Source organism: Sarcophilus harrisii, chromosome 1, assembly GCF_902635505.1.
Source record: "Sarcophilus harrisii chromosome 1, mSarHar1.11, whole genome shotgun sequence".
In the NCBI taxonomy this organism is placed as follows: domain Eukaryota; kingdom Metazoa; phylum Chordata; class Mammalia; order Dasyuromorphia; family Dasyuridae; genus Sarcophilus; species Sarcophilus harrisii.
This window is the reverse complement of record NC_045426.1, coordinates 288,108,851-288,129,471: the sequence shown is the minus strand read 5'-3', so window position 1 is coordinate 288,129,471 and position 20,621 is coordinate 288,108,851. Positions and strand designations below refer to the sequence as shown.

General features: G+C 36.2%; 1 protein-coding gene across 3 annotated transcripts in view; it reads right to left on the bottom strand.

The window, feature by feature from the left end:
• Positions 1-9,747: 9,747 nt before the first annotated feature.
• Positions 9,748-20,621, bottom strand: part of PIP5K1B (phosphatidylinositol-4-phosphate 5-kinase type 1 beta) — a 341,035-nt gene continuing 330,161 nt past the window's right edge. For all 3 annotated transcript variants that reach the window (XM_031943518.1, XM_031943523.1, XM_031943521.1), the window contains one exon: positions 9,748-10,502. In XM_031943518.1, the coding sequence (XP_031799378.1) occupies positions 10,500-10,502 (3 nt within the window). In that variant the 3' untranslated portion in view covers positions 9,748-10,499. The remainder of the gene's footprint in view (positions 10,503-20,621) is intronic.

The window sequence follows — 20,621 nt, the reverse complement described above, 5'->3', positions numbered from 1 at the left end:
CCTAAAACACTCTTGGTATGTAGACATTATGTTATTCATTTTTTCTTAACATTTGTAATTTTTATTAAAATGTTTTCATGTTACTTAAAGCTGTAACATTGCTATAATAATTGGTTCTTGTCCAGTCCTTTTCTGTTATGTCCAACTCAATAATCCTTCTGGGGATTTTCTTAGCAAAGATACAGGAATAGTTTTCAATTTCTTTCTCTAGGTCAATTTACAGATAAGGAATTGAAGTAAGCAAGGTTAGGTGACTTTGTCCAGGGTCACATGGTTAATAAATATCTAAAGCTGGATTTGAACTTGGGAAGAGTTCCTGATTCCAAGACCAGTGCTTTATCCACTATGCCACCTAGATGCTCCAGTAATTTATTCTAGCCCAGTAGAAATATGATTCTCTAATTAATGACGATCTGTTTTGTTTACTTCTTTACTACTACACAAAAGTGTTGCTGTAAATATTTTGGTATTATCTAGAAGCCCATCTTATAAAATAGCACCATTCTCTGGGTGCTGCTAAGTGGTTACAAATCATGGAACATTGGTATATCAGAACTAAAATTGTAGATGACTTAAGGGGCATTGTAAAGATGCTTATTGGATAAGTAGATTGCATCATACAGAATTATCACAATGCTCTCACATAATATGAAGGGCCTAGTTACACTTAGGGAAATTTCCCCTCTGACTTTTTGGCCCTACCTAGAAAAGCTTGGAACCTTATCCTATGATACAATCCTTTATATTGTTACATTCTCATACTTGTAAGTACCCTAACTTTTGAATGTAAAGAAAACAAAGCAGTCTCATCATATCTTGTGAAAAATACTGACAGTCGTCACTGTATATAACTGTATATAACACGTCACATATAATCATGCTTTAGATATGGTTCTAACAAGTGTCCCCTCCCACAAATTGTCCTCTAGCACTCTGAGTCTCCCAGAAGGTGGTGATAGGCCTTTTTCCAAAGGAAAAGCTATTTCTCTGGTATAACTCTTAGTCCCCAAAGGGCATATGGGAAGTACTTCTGAGTTATTATGAGGCTTAATACAGGACCAAGCTTGTGCCCCTACTTTAAAGATAATTTTGAATTACTCCTCATAGTATGGTTGTGAATGATCCTTAGCCATATATGTTTCCCCAGCTATCAGGAATCCAACCCACCAATCCACTAAGTTGGATCAGGTAAAAATTCAGTCTGATGGCCTATTTTCCAGTTTCCAACAGATATGTTTTTGCTTGAACCTATATATATACTGTATACTTTACAATAACACATCAAATTCTGCTCTTTTCCCCACTCTTGGGGCTAGCTGGGTGGAGTTATTTAAATTGCTGGACTTCCTTCCTTGATAATTGTGTTGGAATGGGAGAAGCATAGATGGCCTAGCTATAATTAGGGTAGAATGATTAGAGTTTTGCCCCATATACTAAATTCAAAGGGTACTGACAGCATCTTCACTGCTTCAGCAAGGAAACAGTAGAGTTTTGTACCTAGATAATGAGAGTAAATGGTTGAAATGGGAACTAGGAGGAGGCTGGAGGAATTTCTTTTCTGCCTTGTCCCAGCAATAGCATGAAACTCCTTTTTATTATTATTATTATTATTTTTGGTGAGGAAATTGGAGTTAAATGACTTGCCTAGGGTCATAACTACTGTTAAGTGACTGAAGCAGGATTTGAATTCAGGTCCTCCTGACTTCAAGACTGGTGCTCTATCTACTATGCTATCTAGCTGCCCCCAAATTTATTATTATTATTATTATTTTGTGGAAGCGCACTTTGGAAGCGCACTTTTCCATGAGGGTAAATCGTATCTCTCTTGTCTTAGGCGTGGATACATGAGGTTATACAATCATAGACTAAGAACCTTAGAGACATTGTGTTTAATCCCCTTATTTTCTAGATGAAGAAAGTGTTCAATTACTTTCCAGGGTCACACAGCTAAGTAAGTGTCTGAGGTTGGATTTGAATTTTAGGTTTATTATATTGAGTGCCACTTCATTTTGGGGAGTTGCTCCAGATGTAAAAGTTCTTACTTATGATGGGGAGGGGAAGTGATTTTTCCCTTAGTCTTTCTGTGAACCAGCAAGAGAAAAATTTATAGCCCTCAGATGTTTAACTTAATCAGTTAATTTTAAAAATGTTTAAGACAACTATCTATGTCTGCTGGATTTTCTATCAAATATTTGCTGGGGGAGGAATAAAAACTCCTTCATACTCTCCATTTTGTCATGCCCCCTTCAATTATGCTGAATTGGGCTTCTTGCTATTCTTCACACAACAGTCTATTTAACATTTTTATATCCTTCTACAGACAATAAACCCCATGTCTGGAATACCCTTTGCAAGGGCTTTGCCTTGTATCATCTCTAGTTCTTCTACTTAACTCAAGTTCTCTTGTTATTCAGTTGTTTCAATCATGTCTAATTCTTTGTAATGCCAGTTTTTTGTTTTTGGCAAAGATATTGGAATAGTTTGTCATTTTTCTCTTTAGCTCATTTTACAAAATGAGAAAACTGAGACAAACAAAGTTGAATGATTTGCCCAGGGTCACATAGGGAATAAATATCTGAGGCCACATTTGAACTCAGGAAGATAAGCACTCCTGAGTTAAGGCCAGGAGCTTTATCCACTGTGCCACCTAGCTACCTTCCTAAGTGATCCAATCTAGTTTTTACTTCACTCTCCATCAGAGGTAATTTTGCTATGTGTTGCTAGTGTATACCTCAGAAATTACTTTGTTATAAATTCCTTTGTTGTATATCCTCCCCCTCTCTCCCAAAGCCATTTTGTAAATATTTTTTTCTGCTTACTTTGCATTTGTTTTGTATTTATCTATCTTCCCACATTTCTCTTGAGTAAACTATTTGCTTGAGTGCAGGTGCTATTTTTGCTGTTTTCTTTTTATACTTAATTTCTAGCACAATCCTCAACACATAACAATCACCTAATGCTTATTGGGTGAATGAATGACTCTAAATATGATAGCTAATTTTTTATATTCAGGACAAAGAGCTTGGCTTATTCTTTTTGTCCTCAATACTCCATGGTGTTTATACCTGGTTAAAATATTTGTTTTGTAAGTCTATTGCCATGGAGTTGCCTTTATGATATGTATGTGTAGTGTGCTCCCTCCTATAAACTTGGTCAAGAGGGAAGGAAATGTGTTACATTATTCTATGCCCAGCATAGGGTATGCAACTCATCCATTGCAATGCAATTTGGGTATAATATTACATTTAAAGTTCATTGGAAAGAGGCCATTCAAGATAGGCCATGTTTATGTGAGTCTAGAAATAACATCATGGAGCTCCCATGGGCACATCATGTTCTCCAGTGAAGATAGAAAATGATATGGTATGAAGGATTATTTTAGACTCAGATTCGTAGACTTCAAGTTCACAGTCTAACCTCCTATCTTTAGCAGGGATTAAAGGAGAGGTAGCTTGGTACTATGGAAAGATTACTAGAATCTAGGGACTAGGGTAAAATTCTGACTCTCCTAATTATTGTCTGAATGACATTGGGCAAGATTTTTAGCCTCCTGGTACTCAGTTGTAAAATGAAGAAATTGGACTAATGGAGGAGGCAGGGAGAGGGAAAGAGGGGGAACTTCTAAGGTCCCTTCTTGTTTCATTCTAAGATCCTGTGATCTCTTTGCATGTGATCTTGTTAGATAGTGTTATCACCAATTGTCAAATGAAATAATATTTGTGTGCATTATTCTTAATATTTTATATTTTCCCAATTACTTGTAAAAACAATTTTTCACATTTTTAGAAAAAAATTGAAATGCAACTCTCTCTTCTCCCTCCGTTTTGCTCTCCCTTGAAGGTAAACAGTTTGATATAGATTATACATGTACAGCTATGCAAAACATATATCCATATTAGTTAAGTTGTGAAAGAAACAGACAAAAAACAAATAAAAAAAACTCCAAACACTGAAGAAAAAATCAAGTAAAATAAAAGTGTGCTTTGATCTGCATTCTGACTTCATCAGTTCTTTAGATGTGGGGAGTATTTTTAACCATAAGTACTTCAAAATTATCTTGGACAAGTATATTGCCGAGAATAATTAACTCATTTACATTTGATCATTATACAATATTGTTATACAATGTTTTTCTGGTTCTTCTTACTTTAGTTTGCATCAATTCATGTAAGTCTTTCCAGGTTTTTCTGAAATCATCTTGCTCATCATTTTGTACAGCACAATAGTGTTCCAAGGGGATAATATTTTAAAAATATGTAGCACAATGCCTGACACATAATAGGTGCTTTATGTCCTATGATGTGGTTCAAAGGCTGGTAGAAGAATTTCTGGGTTCAAGTTATGATAGTCTGTGGACAAATCTTATCACCTCTTTCTTCCCTGATTTTCTCATCTGGAAAATAAAGAACTTACACTAGGTACAGCATGAGACAGTGGGGAGGATACTGAGTTTGTTACATCAGTATCTGGATTCAGTTTAACAATGGAATTTATTTCGTGCTATTTACATAGTGAAAAGGCAAATGTTGAAGTTAGTAAATTCTTGACATAATATTTTAACAAGCTATGTTATATAACACACTGAAAATTGAGGATAAAATCATGACTTCTGTTCAGAATTATATTTTGTTTTACTAACAAAATTCTCCCAACTTTCTGAATTTTCTAAAATTTGCTAAAACCATAATTATGTAGTATGATATTAATGACAAATTTCTTGGCATTATCTGTGTTGAGAATAATAGAATCTGAATTTCATCTGATTTTCTCATGTAGTTTAATGAAGTGGATTTTTTTGAACTCCTTCTTTTTGTTAAAACCAAAGAAATTTTTATACATCTTTCTTAGCTGGGAAACATTTTAAATTTATAGTATTCTTGGATATGAAGTATAGTGGTTAGGGTTAGGGTTGATTTTGAAAGTGTTGATTTTGCATGGTAGGGTTCATGTGCTAAATTATTTTATAATTTTCCTTGATCACTCACTAAGTACACTGGTAACATTGTGGGTCATATTGGAGATAAAATCACAGAGATAAAAAAAAATGATGCATTGTTATAGGGTTTATTTTTCTGTTTAAGAAATCTAGGTCAAATTTTATTTTTTCAATATTCAACAAACAATAGAAAAATTGAAAAGGACAACGTTGTTGAATACTTTGTTCTACTTAAAAAAAAAGTAATGTGAAAATTATAAAGTATTACTAGTACCACCACCATCACCATTATCATTGCTACGACTACTATGCTACTAATACTTCTATTCCTCCTCTTTCTACTACTACTACTACTATTACAATTTTATCTGCAAATGAAGGATTTCTTTTTAAAAAAGAAAAAGAGAAAGATTTTAAAAAATTTAACAAAATCAATGCATTAAAAAACTAACATTATCTAAAATATTCTACATCTATGGACACCCTTCATATTTTCGTATTTTCTTTCTCTTCTCATGAGCCGTTTGCTCTTTGTAACTGCAACATTGATTCTGATAGTTTTGTGGTTATTATTCTTTCCAGTTAACATTAATGTGGTCAGTGGGTATATTGTTTTCCTCATTCTCTGTGAATTAGTTCATGTAAGTCTTTCCATATTTCTATTTTTTATTGTGTTTGTTTCTTAAAACACAGCAATCTTTATTATTATTTCTCTATACTACAATTTCTATATACTATTCCCCAAACAATGGGCATCCACTTGATTTCCAGAACTAGATTTCTTCTTCTCCTTCTCCTTCCTTTTTTTGCTGAGGCAGTTGGGGTTAAGTGACTTGCCCAGGGTCACATAGCTAGGAAGCATTAAGTGTCTGAGGCCATATTTGAACTCGGGTCCTCCTGACTTCAGGGCTGGTGCTCTATCTATTGCTCCACCTAGCTGCCCCAGACTAGAAAACTTCTAAAGAATCGGTTAGCTTAAACATCCATGAATGTATGATGGGTCAAGCAGCAAGAAAGAAAATTGCCTAGAGCAGTGTTTCCCAAAGTGTGGTACGCATACCCCTAGGGGTACAGGAAGAGTTTGGTGGGGTATGGGTTGCACCAGAGTTTGGTGGAGATATGCACTGCACCATGCTTAGCTGCGCCTAATTCTACGTTTCTCATGAGTCAAGACAATCTTGTGAGACGTGAGATGATCCAGTGTGATACGGCATGAATATACCACACTTCATTAGAGGCAACTTACTTCATTAATAGTTAGTGGCTTCTCCAGGCACTTGTGTATTTTTAGCTTTTGTGTGATTTTTCTTATAGGAAAGGTTTGTTATGAGCTTTAGTAAGTCCCACTGATTTTGATTATTTTTATATTGAAGGATGAAATTGTTTGTGCTGAGATAACAGATCATCATAATTTGGTTCCCTGGTTGTTAATTTTAATCTAAGATGTGGCTCCATGTCCAATAGTCTGTTCCCTCTTTTCGACTTAATGTCTACAAATGCTGAAAAAGCAACTTCACATAAATATGAAGTTGGAAAAGGCAAGATGTATTTCAGAACTTTTTCCTTTAAAACAGGATACACATGTTGCATTTGTAACCAGAATGATGTTAAAGTACACTCCTTATGTTTATTTTTCAAGAATCTGTCTGAAGCCAATTCCAACAGTTCTTCTTCCGCATGTGATAAACCTTCTGGCATGGATTTATATTTTATTATAAATAATTTTATTTTTCATTTATTATTATTTTGTGTATGTACCATAAAAAGAAAAAATAAATATATTTTGATTGTTATTAAAATACATTTTATTTTTTGACGAGGGATACTCAGTAATATGAAAATTATAGAAGAGGTATACATATGTCAAAAGTTTGGGAAGCACTGGCCTAGAGGAATATTATAGTAGTTTGAAGCTAATGGGAAATAGATGGAGGATCAGTGAGGGGGCAAAACTGGCAGATTATAGAAATATTTATAAAAATAGTGCAAGGTAACAATTTAATTTAGGCCAGGTAGGTGGCATAGTGGATAGAATGCTGGATCTAGAATGAGAAAGACTTAGCTTTGTGATTTGAAATCTAACCTTATACACTAACTAACTAGCTGTCAAGTCTAGATGGGCAAGTCATTTAATACTATATCTCTCAGTTCCCTCAACTGTAAAATGGACTAGAAAAGGAAATGGTAAACCACTACAGGATCTTTGCCAAGAAACCCCAAAAAGATTTGGACATGTCTGAAACAAATGAACAGTAATAATAATTTAATGGTACAAAGGAAAGGACATTTTGATAAGAACATACAGGAAGTACAAGAGTGTGAGAGTGAATTTTAAATGTGGGTCACTATAGGGCAGAACAAACTTGGATATTGTGATAAAGTGAGGGTGGGAAAGGCAAGGGTGTATAGTCATTGAACTTCTGGGGAGGAAGGAAAAAGTGTAGAAGTGGGAGAATGTCCTAGAAAAGACTAATCCTATTCTTGCTTCCCTCTCACAGGTCAAAGTCATATGATTTTAGTTATTTACTCTGTCCCACATTGCCTTGCATACAACTTAATTCAATATTAATGATCCATCTATTGCATACTGAGCACTTCATATATAGAGATAAGATACCATACCTTCTCCCAAAGAGTTTTCAATGTATTTGGAAATATAAGGCACAAGAAACTGAAGTATATACATCAGAACCTAACTGCATAGGAATGTACAAAATTCTATCAAAGAGTTGAGGGAAAAAAGATTACTTTTAGCTGCGAAGTTAGGGAAGAATTCATCTAGTTGTTGATGTATGAACTGAGTTTTGACAGTAGGGGAATATTTTAACAGAAATGGGGCAATGCATTCCATGTTGGGGGGCCGGTTATGTAATAGGTATCTTGATATCTCTCATATATGACATATCAGTGCTTCCTTTGATCTGTGAGGTCCCAGCGGGTTATAATCTCACCTACCAATTTCTATAACCAGGACATCAATCATTGTTCCCTTTGCCCCCCACCCCCCTTACACACACACACACACACGCACACACACACACACACACACAAACACATCCCTCCATTTGGTAGATCCAGAATATTAATATCCACTTAGACCCCAAGTTCAGAGTTAAAAAGTTTAATTAGGATAGTGAAATTATGGTCAAAGCAGCATTTGATACACGTATCAGAATTTAACATTGCTGAACCTCTAGGATAAGAATCCTTTTCAGACTGGAGTCTGTTTTCTTGCTCTTTAGCTTCTTGAACTCCGGGAGAGTCAAGTTGTTAGGTTGTCTAGTTCATTCAAAACCTCTTGGTGCTACTCAGGGCCTGAGAAGGGTGGCATGAATTTCTGGTGGTTTTCTTGGCTGCAGCTATAATAGTGAAGAGAAAGTCAGGATTGTTGCCTTCAGGATGCCAGAAATTCTTCTCTTCATTGGTCACTTTTGTGCATCTGCCTATGCCTCAAATTTCAGTACTGAAAACAGATAGCCCCTGAGCATTCAGGGGCTGATGCTCATACTCTATAAGTATAGCACTGCCTGTCACAAATCTAAGGTTAACACAAAGCAGGGGATAGACATGACTGTTTTGTAAAATTCATCACAATTACATTCTTTTCCTGTGTGCCACTTGTCTCCAAATCAAACTAATATGAGCAGTACTGGCACCAAAGCAAATTGGGAAATGTTCCAATCATGGCATTTCTCAAGGAATATGGGGACACAGATATCCTTTACACATGGAAATTGGAAAGAATGGGACAGACCTAACTCCTCCAATTTGGCTGTAATGCATTATATATGTAGAGTAACAAAAACAGCTAATGGTAGAAACGCTTAGGTTGGCCTTAGATTATAGAGGAACTTTAAGGTATTAAAGTTAGGCTAAGGGATTTGAACTGTATAATGTGGGCAATAGGGGATAGAAGGTTTTCAAGTAGGGGAATGACATGAACAGATTTGTGCATTAGAAAGATTATCCTGGCAGCTGTATATAAAATGAATTATAGTTGGAGAAGAGATTGTAGTCAGGGAAACCATTTGGGAAGCTATGACAATAGTCCTGGTAACAGGTAATGAGGGCCTGAACTAGAGTGCTTGCAGGGGAAAAGGAAAGGAAGGGACCAATTTACTACATATTGCAGAGATAGCTTTAATAGACCATAGGATTAAACCTGAAACAGATCTGAGAACTATTATGTTAAATTAATTATATTAAGCAGAATGTTATATTAATTAGATCATTTTTCATATTTGGTATTTTCAAGTACTATCAAGTACTATTTTTGCCCTAAGGAAATTACTTTCTTAACATTTTCTTCCTATGAATGTACTTCCTGAAGCTGACTTAATTCTCTTGCTTCTTACTGTTTCAGCTCTAACATCCACTGGCAATGTGACTATGAACATACTATTTAACCTCTTTGAGCCCCAACCTCTTCATTTATAGGATGGGGATGGTACTTAACACTACCAGAGTTGTTTTGAGGAAAGTATTCTGTAATACTTAAAGCACTACAAAAATGGAAATTATTATTATCATTAAAGCAATGTCTTGCCTGTACCATTTATTCCATAGCTAGCTACTTATAATTATGCTACCAAAACTACTCATCATGGCATTTTGGGAAATAGCAAATTATCTGCCCATCATTTATTGAGACACTCCTTTTGGGAACTAATTTTTTTATTTCATTCTTTTATGCCTGCTGTATTTTCAATTTATTTTCAAGCAATATGTTATCATTTGTGGCCACCAAAATCATAAAAGAGGGAGGAGTTAAAGAATTGCAACGAAAAGATCACACAAAATCAATATATTGACAATTTTGAGAACAAAATATTTTTATTTCTGTCAACAAAACTATAGTTTACAGTAGTATTTACTAAATAAATTATATATTTTTCTTTTAACAAGCAATAAACTGAATCAAATATTTCAAAGACAACATATGTACACAACATAAGGCCTTCTTATAAACAGCTTTCTCTCATTTCACTAGTCAACAGTGAAAATATCTTTGATAGAAGTAAGTGTCCATAAAGTCGGTCCAGATAGGTTACACTAATCCATGTATGAAATCAGTTTAGACTTCTAACAATATGGAATTACGTGATTATAACTTTGAAAAAAGGAGCAGAATTTACATATTATTCATCATTTCATATTGATGAGTTTTTAAATAAATATTCAGATTACATGTTTGACTTGTGTATTATCACTGAATACATGCAAATGAAATAAATACAAGAGTCAATAGGAAAATATGACTTCCAAGTCCCAATAGTATAGAAAGTAGCTTAAATATAGTCTATGCAAGTTCTTCACAGTTCAACAAGCAACAGCAAATGAAAGGAACATGTGGCTTTTTTCACATAATTTCTGCAAAGTAAGCAGAGCTATCATTTCTATGGTTCAAGGCTCCCTTGACATCTTTCATGGATAAAGACAAGTTCAGTTGATTTCTTTGTGTGGCAAGGTTGAGCCAAGTTGTGCCCAACAATTCTGGAGTGGAGAACAGGATTTTCAGAAACTGTGGTCATTTCTACTTGTATACATAGATTTTCACTTTCTCTTACTGAAAAGAAAAAAAGAATACAGGTATGAATCTCACTTCTTTATTGTAAATGCAAATTCATCATTTGCCCAGGGATTCACAGCCAGATATATTCAAGCAATTTTCTTTCTCTATGTAAGAATTAGATTTCACAAATAAAAAGTATTATGAGCTCTTGTGGTTAATAACAAGTCCAAATATGTCAGTTTCCTGCCTGATAAAACTGGTGGGCTCCTATTTCCTCTAGGATCAAATACAAACTGTTCTCTTTGGTACTTAAAGTCCATTCTACACATATATTTTAGTAAAACCGATCTTCTTTTTGTTCTTTAGACATAATGTTCCATCTCTGACCCCCAGTTCCAGTTGGCCAATATTCCCTCCTTTCCCTTCCTTTTTTTCCATTCCCTCCCTCCTTCTTTCCTCCCTCCTTCCCTTCCTTTCTTTCCTTCCTCTTTCCCTCCTTCTATTCACATGGGTAATCATGTCTGTGCTCTGCCCAAAGGAATACAAGTTTTGATTGCTTAAACTTCATAAGATATTTTGGGGTTTGAAGGCTAGATTTCCCCCCCTCCCTACTTGTTTATTCTATCAATGGGAAAAACAAAAACAAAACCCTGGGACAATTAACTCTTTTGTTCCATGTAGTTTCATTTATGACTTCTTGAAATAGAGCTCTGGAAACCAGGCTTTGATAAAACCTATTGGGATTCAAATGGGGCTACTTCTCTAAGCCTTAAACCCAAATCACTGGTTTTCACAGCTTGGCAATAATAGTTTCCACTTCAAGCCTCACTTGATCTTTGGGGTTTGATGTCTCAGAATGAAAATAAATAGCAATTGTTTCTGTTCTAATCAGAAGCTTTGAGAATCCTTCCCTTCCAGATTGATACACACACACACACACACACACACACACACACACACACACTTATTTATTTTTTGAGTGGGCAAACTAGGCTATCTTTTGTCTCATTTCTTACCTAACCTTAAATCATTGAATAGGCATGGCTTCAGACAAATTGAGACCTGGAAGAAACCTTAGTCCCAAAAGGCCAAGCTATCAAGGCCACTGTATCTGGGACTATTTGCAGTTGTTCTAACCTACTTCTTGCCGTTCCAGAGTTACTTCCATGACTGGAGGAGAGAATAAAATTTATGACTTTCCACACCTTGTCTGCTTAAATGCAATTCACTTGCAAATCAAGTGATGTCAGGAGGGTTTGAGACCCTGAATCACCCTTCCCCCAATAGTTCCTTTCTGACCTTACCCCCACAGATTAAAGGGGACACTATTTATATCACAAAGAGAAGGTTGCTGTTCATCCTTCCTTCTCAAAGAGGACCAATTGATTTTAACCCTCCTTATATCTTTGGTGAGGAGATCTTCAAAATTAGGTGTGCTTAGCAATGGAATTGATAAAAATTAATTCCTTAGGCTAGCGGGAAGAAGGCTCTGATATTGGCGATCAGTTTGGTTCCAGGGTCCCACTGTCTAAAGATAATCCAGTCAGAAATCCAAGTTATGTCAAGACCCTGAGGCTAAATTTTTCTCTACAAAACAATTTACAGCCCATGGCTTTGCTGATGTCTTCCTTTGGGTCAGCCGGCCACAGCACTCTGCCTTGTGGTGTCTTTGACTTCCTTCCCCCATGCCACATGGTAACTTTCTGAACTCCACCATGCTTCTCAACCCCACTTCTTCTTCTTAACTCTTTTAGGTACTAAGTCCCTTTCAGGATTTAGCCTGACAGTTAAAGGCATGCTCCAACCTTATGGGGTGTTCTCTTTCTACTGAATAATTGTGAGTTCCAATGAGGAACTTGTCTTTCATATGCTCTCCCAATTCTTTTATATTTACCATTCCCCATTTCTACTGTATCCCTTCATTTTGTCTGTAACCTATTCCCCTAAATAAAGAGAATGGCCATTGTGAATTCTTCACACGACTGAACCCCAACTTTTAGTGTCTGCCATCGTTTGGTGACAAACCCCACATCATAGATCACATCAATTGGTCCTCTTTGAGAAGGATGAACAAGCAACCTTCTCTTTGTGATGTAAATGGTATCCCATTTAATCTCTGGGGGGAAGGTCAGAAAAGAACCATTGTGGGAAGGGTGATTCAGGATCTCAAAGCTCCTTACATCTAGGAGGGGCAGACCCTCCCTTCTATAAGGGAAACTCCCAAGATAAGTAATTTCATTCAGTTTTAAATTGAATTGAAAAATCAGTCTCTCAGATTCATCAGGAGATTGGCCCCTGGCTCAGGGCCAAAGATCAAGATCAAAGAAGCCCCAGACCTCAGAAGGCTAATAAAAGATGACTCTGAACCCCAAAGCTTTGCTAAATGCCCTACTGGACATAGCCCACTGATAAAGATATTTTCTTCTTAGTGTAAACCTATCTCTGCTAAATTTCTAATCAGGAATTTGTCTGCTAAGAAAGCTGTCTTCTTAGTGTACTGTTTTCTTACTGTAAATAAACCCATTCTTTGCCACAAACCTTGTGCCTATATTTATTGGGGTTTGCAAATTCTTTTGCAAAACCTGCTACCAGCCAAAGGGGATCCCATTGCTGTTAGGGGGCATCTTATCCTCAATTCTCACACCTCATCATTTGGTGGCTGGCTACAGGAATCCCTGAGAGTCCAGTTGAGATAAGCCTTTTCTTGCTGATTGTCTATTTTATAGCTAAGACACTCAAATACCCAGAAGATTTGAGTCGTTGGGAGCTTCAGGCTCCATCAGAATTCTTTGGCTGAGGACACTCAGATTGGGAATTCCTGTGCTCTAACAGAAGTCAGAGAACTTCTATCATTTCCCTTTCTAGGGATGCCTAAGAGAGGACGAGGCACTACAGAATCAGAGAAATCTAAGACTTGTGGCAAAATGGGACAATCTACCTCTGTCCCTAAGGATTCCTCCTTAAACAGTCTCTTAAACAACAGAGAGAAATTCAGCTTAAAAGATCTCAAAACTAAAAAAGCTTAGATTAAAACAGTACTGCAGGATGCTGCTTAAATTTGCTGGAGGGAAATTAAACTCCCTCCTTCCTGTTCCTGTAGTGACATATCTATTTTTGAAGATTTCCTTACCAAAAACCTCCAGATGGTCTTTTTGTGCTGGTCTCAAAACCTTGTCATATTCCCTCTGAAATATGGGAGAAAATACATTCCTCTGTTTGGCCCACTCCAGCCTTAGTCAGGATTGAGAAATTTCTTACGCATAAACTTTCAGCCAAAGAGTTAAGAGATTTGGAGCCACTTAACTGCAGTCTTATCTTGATCTACAGTCTTGAAAGGCAGGGCCAGGCCCTGGGAGATCCCAGACTGGCTGCCTATTTCTCAAAGGAATTGGACTCAGTTTCCCTAGAATGGCTCTTGTGCCTTAGAGAAGAAGCCACAAAATTTACCCTAGGGCACCAGAGCATTTTAGAAGCCAAAGGACATCAATGGCTTGCTAGTGGGAGGCTTTATCAGGCTCTCCTACTAGATACCCCGAACCTGTAGGGTTGCAACATCCTTAATCCTGCCACTTTGCTTCCTGATATTACTCAGTCAGGAGACATTATTCATAATTGTGAAGAAGCTTTAGATTCTGTCTACTCCAGCTAACTGACTTAAGGGACATTCCTTTTGATAACCCAGATGGTCAATGGTTTACAGATGAGTCCAGCTTTCTTGAAAATGGGGAAAGAAAGGTAGGTCATTTTGTGGTGACCCTCAAGGGCATCCTAGAGGCTAAAGCCACTGCCCCTGGGACTTCTGCCCAGAAAATTGAACTTATTGCCCTGATCACAGCTTTGGAACTGAGGAAGGGAATGAGAGTGAACATCTATACTGACACTAAATATGCTTTTCATATTTTGCATGCTCACAGACCTATATGGAAAGAAAGGGGTCTTTTGACAGTGAAGAATTCTCCTCTTAAATATGCAGGAGAAATTCTACAGCAACTACAAGATATGCACAAACCCAGAGAGGTTTCAATCATATTTTATAAAGAACACCAGAAGGAGATTCACTTCAAACCAAGGGAAATAAGGTTGCAGATTTAGCAACTAAACCTGCTGCCCATTCAACCCTGACTATGGCATTTTATATACTTTTATGTGTATATGTTATTTCTTTTGCTCCTTGGTGGCATGCATTTATATATGTATGTGTGAATAAAGTACCTACTACATATATAACCTGTGCTCAATGGTACTTGAAGGCTTAGAATCTACCTATGATAAACAGTGCTTCAATCAGAAATCTAGACATCAATGCTGGGAATATGCTAGGTAGTATATTTTATACATAGCATAAAATGGGATATATTGTTAAATTTATAGCCCCACAGAATATCAAATTAATCTGCAATAAATTAACCCAGTATTATTTATATATAGTAGCAAGAAGATTGGTGCTTATGCCTCTTAATCCTTCTATCTGTGTGACCTTGAGCAAGTAATTTCACTTTTCTGGGGCTTAATTTTCCCCATCTGAAAAGTTATGTGAGTTAGAATGGAAGGAGAGCTAGATTTTAGTGCTAGATCTGCCATCAAAATAGGGCACATTTATGTAATACTTTAAGGCTTATGAATTATTATTTCTGTTTTATGTGTAAGGAAACTGAGGTCATACACCTTGCTTTTAATCACATAGCTAGTCAGTGTCAAAATTGGAACGCAAATCCTGGTTTGCCATTTCTGAACCCAGTTTATTCTTAACTACTAGGCTATATCCCTTCTGTCTATCCATGTGATCTGAACAAATTAATTTAACTTCTCCGGGGCTTCAGTTTCTTTGTTTGTTAATTAAAGTCTCTTCCAACATCAGCATTCTATAATTCTATGAAGCTTTAAGATATTTTGTTCCTTCTAAGAGCCTTGATAGGCAAAAGAGTTTTAAAGTTTTATTTTGCCTATTTTTGTGTCAGGAAAATGGAATTCTCTTCCATGTTGAAGAACTGGATGGACTTTTATATTTACTGTCTTCTTGGATGTGAACATGATATGTTACCTTTCTTTTCTTTTAAAAAAAAATCTTTTTTTTTCCATTATACACAAAACAATTTTAAACATTCTTTTAAAAAAATTGAGTTGCAAATTCTCTTCTTTTCTCCTTTCCCCTTTTCTCCTCACTGAGAAGATAAGCAATTTGATATAGGTTATACATGTGCAGTAATGCAAAACATATTTACCTTTATTTTCAAAGTAAAGTTGAATTTCCAAATCTCAATTCAAGAAAGAATTATCTATGTAATGGTGATAATCTGGGACCATTCCCAATAAGATCAGGGGTAAAACAAGGTTGCCCACTTTCACCATTACTATTCAATATTGTATTAGAAATGCTAGCTTTAGCAATAAGAGAAGAAAAAGAGATTAAAGGAATTAGAGTAGATAATGAGGAAACCAAATTATCACTCTTTGCAAATGATATGATGGTATACTTACAGAACCCTAGAGAATCAACTAAAAAACTATTAGAAATAATCAAGAAAGAATGATCTAATTAAGCACAGTACCCTGAGTACTATAGCAGGTATTTAATAATAATTTGCTGAAGTAACTTGAAATTGCTATCTTGACCCCTACATATACTATAATTAATCTCCTTGTTTTTTCTTTATAATTATTTTGTGTGTATACACATACACACACACACATACACACACACACATTATATATACACATACATATAGATATACACAACTTTCTATTTCTCTTTCTCTCCACACACCTATCTATTTATTCATCTATTTATCATAGTCTTTTTATTAGTATAAAGGAACAGCCTATGAAGAAAAACCTTCTGCCAATGTAGCCATTGGTTCTTCCAGGATTACATAAGTCTTCCTAAATTCAAGACTTGCTCTCCACTGACTACATCTATCTCTTACAATCTAATTTCTCTCCTCGTGTCTAGTTTATTTATTTCAAGTTTCAGCTTAAATATAAATTTCCTACATAGAGTCTTTTAAAATATTTTCATTCATTTATTAAAGATGTCCAAATTATAAGTAAATTTAAACATCCATTCAAAAAAATTTTTGAGTTCTAAATGTTCTCTCTCTTCTCCTTGAGAAGGCAAGCAATTTGGGATTGATTATACATGTGAAGTTATATTTCCATATTAGTCATATTACAAAAGAAAAGACAGAAAACTCTTGCTCTGTCCCCAACCAAAGTTAAAAAAAAAAAAAAGGGGGACATCTCAATCTGCACTCAAGAGTTTTTTGTCTGAAGGGGGAAATAAGCATTTTTCATCATAGGTACTTAGGGTACTTTGGAATTGTCTGGACTAGAATAGCTGTCTTTCACTGTTGATAATTATACAATATTGTTGTTACAATACAGTGTTCTCCTGGTTCTGCTCATTTTAATTTGCATCAGTTCATATAAATCTGTAGAGGGCCAGAACTCTGAAAAGGTGTACAGCACTGATGAACTTAAGGGGTGTGGTGCTTCTTACTTTTACAGCTCAGTTACACCCGAGCAGGTGCTCTTAGGGCATTCCCCATCTCCTGACAGTCCTCACTCAATTTTGCCTTCATGGGTGGAGGAAGGAGGAGGAATGGGAAGGGCAGTGACACCATCAGTACCACCAGAGAAGCAGCTTTGTCCGTCCCTTATGACACAATTACAAAAGGCACTAATTAAAGCTAAAGAGTAAGGACAGGATACATCTGATTTGAGAATAGAAATGTACCCTGTAATGGAAGAATTTGATTCTTTAGATCAAGAAAAAAGAAGATATACTCCTTTTAATCTGGAAATTATCAAAGATCTGAAAAAGGCTGTACTCCTTATGGGTCTACATCATCTTATGTTAAGATGTTATTAGAGAATTTGGCTTTTGAAATTTTAACCCCGAATGATTGGAAATCTATAGCAAGGATATGTTTAGAACCCAGACAAAACTTGTGGCTTTCTGAGTATAGTGAACTCTGTAGAATACAAGCCCAATGAAATATGCAACCTGGAGTTAATATACCAGTCACTCTGACCAACTAACAGGTGTAGGTCCTTATGCAGATACTTTAGTGCAGATTAATTACCCTTTGACAGCATATGAACAAATTGTTCTTCTGCTATAAAAGCATGGGGCACCCTTCCAGGAAGACAAGATAGAGGGGAAGCCTTCACAAAAATAGTACAAGGTCCAAATGAACCCAATGTTAGAAGCATGTCTACAAAAAACTACAGAAACACTAAGGTACTACAAATTGCATATAGCTCCAGAAAAAATTCAAAGACACACTCCTTTTCAATATTTAGGATATGAAATATATCCTAAGATGCTTACAGTACAAAAATTTTCTTTAAGAACAGAAAAGTTGAACACCTTAAATGACTTTCAGAAACTGATAGGAGATATCCAATGGATGTGTCCAGTGTTAGACTTACCTACCATTATATGATATTTTAATGGGAGACACAGCTTTCAACTCACCACACCAGCTTACAAAAGAAGCTCAAGAGGCTTTGAGAGAAACTGACTGGCTTTATCCAAAGTGGTTGAAAGAGGCTACAAAAGAGGCAACCACAGCAGTCCTTCATCAAGGATACAGTGTGATCGAGTGGGTGAATCTTCCAGCACAATCAGAACAAAGCCTTACTCCTTATCCAGTGTTTCTGACTAGAATTTTATTAAAGGCTATTAAGTGAGCAGTACAATTATCTGGGATAAAATCTGAGAAGATATACACTTTTTATACCAATGCACAAATTAATGTATGCTGTGAAACCATCCCAGAACGGCAAATTTTATTGGCCACAGCTCCAAATTTTACACACGGGTCTTCATTAAAGATAACCTGGCTATTAAATAATTGGCAATGGATTTTTGAAGAAAAAGTTTCTAAGGTTCCTCTTAAAGGACCAACTATCTTTACAGTTGCATCCAAACATAACATTTGTGCTGTATACTCTCATGACTTAACTATAGAGTAGTCAGAACTTCTTTTCAGTCCACTCAGCAGAATGAATTGTATGCAATCATGCTAGCTCTTACTTATTATCCAGGAGATGTAAATACAATATCTGATTCAGCTTATTCAGTGGGTATAGTACAAACAATCGCCACAGTCCAAATAAAATTTGTAGCTTTTAATATATGTCAGCTCTTTAAGGAACTTCAAGAGCAAGTGAGAAAGCATCCAGGTAAGATTTATGTCTTTCATGTCCACTCTCATAGTGGACTTTCAGGTCCTATTTTTGATGGAAATTCAAAGGTAGATAGCCTTCTAACCACGTTAGCCAATACTCCTTTATTTCAGGCAGCCCAAGAATCTCATTTTAAATATCATCAGGCTGCTCAAGCTTTATGTTTGCAATTTGGGATAACAAAAGAGGAAGCTAGGAGCATAGTAAAAGCCTGTACAGCTTGTCTTCCTTTCCATGCTCCTATGCTTCCTCAGGGAAGAACTCTCATGGTTTGAGACCCAATGAAATTTGGCAAATGGATGTTTGCCCATTATAAATCTTTTGACCATCTGTCTTTTATCCATGTTGTAGTAGACACTTTTTCAGGATTTACTTTTGCAATACCAGCAGTAAAAGAGACAGCCTGAGTGGTCACTTCATTCCTTATACAAGCTTTTGCAAACATGGATGTGCCACAAGCAATAAAAACAGACAATGTACCTGCATTTACTTTTAAACATTTTGTACACTTTTGTGCACAGTATCAGATTTTACACACCACTGGCATAACTTTTAATCCTCAAGGACAAGCAATAGTAGAGAGGAGAAACAGAGACATTAAGGCGCACGGGTCTGCGAAAACAAAAGAAAGGCAGAGCCACAGGAAACCCTAGAGAACTTCTAAATTTATCTCTTTATACTATTAATTTTTTGATTTTTGATAAAGATGTACTGGCTCCTGCAGACACATTTTATAATCCACTGGAAGGACAGTGTCCAGTGTGAACAGCTCTACTATCTTTAGATAACTGCTAGGTGATGTGGAGAGATCCAGAAAATAGTGAATGGAAGGGACCAGATAGGTTAACTGCTTGGGGGAGAGAGTTTGCTTGTATCTCTACAGATGGAGAAGGAATAAAATGGGTGCTAATGAGCCGTATTTGTCTTGTCCATCAGAGAAAGAGGGAAAAGACCCTTGAAACAAAAGAAAAGACCCAAGAAACATCAGATGGTTTCATCTCTGATAATGTGTGCCATTGAAAGAGACTGTCAGTTAGCCCTATGTGTATGGTAATTGACTTATGAACATCAAAAATTGTTAATGAGACTGATGCAGTGCTTAAACTCCCTGGAATCATTGGATTCCCTGAGACATAATAAGAATCTTGCATAACACATAATAATACTGCTGCAGGACTTCAAAACTTGCAGGAATCATTGGATTCCCTGACACGTGAAATAATGGACAATAGATTGGTTTTGGTGTTGTCACCTCCCTTCCTGAGATGTCAGGGAGGGCATGATTACCTCCTTTTTGGAGTTTTCGCCTCCCTTCCTGAGAAATTAGGGAGGATGTGACCACCTGTGTTCTGAAAAGGTGTACTTGAATCAAGGGCAACAGGGTGCTTATAGTTAATCACCTACTCAGTGTGAGATAATGGTTCTTTAAACATATACTTAATGTAATATGGTGATGTAAAGGCTCTTCTAACAGTTGGTACATGCTCAGTGTGCAGTAATGATGTAATCATACTAATGTATTTAAGGGAGACACAGACACAGAAGAAGAATCACAGTCATAGACCCAGAGAAGACTTGAGACTCCAGATTCCAGATTTTAGACTCCATCTTTGACCAGCCTTGTGGTAGCCCTTGTGCCTTCATCATTTCTTCACCTAAAAACCAAGGCCCATCCAGAGATCCCCCAGAAAGCTAACCTGGACATCACATAAGTTTTCTCAGGTTTTTCTGTAAACATTTTGCTCATTCTTTTTTATAACATAGTAATATTATTCATGGAACCTTTTTTTTTTTTTTTTTTTTTTTTTTTTTTTTTTTAAGTAATAGCCTTTTATTTTCAAAATACATGCAAAGATAGTTTTCAACATTTACCCTTGCAAAACCTTGTGTTCCACATTTTTCTCCCTCCCTTCCTCCTATCCCTTGCCTTAGACAACAAGTAATCCAATGTATGTTAAATATGTGCAGTTCTTCTGTACATAT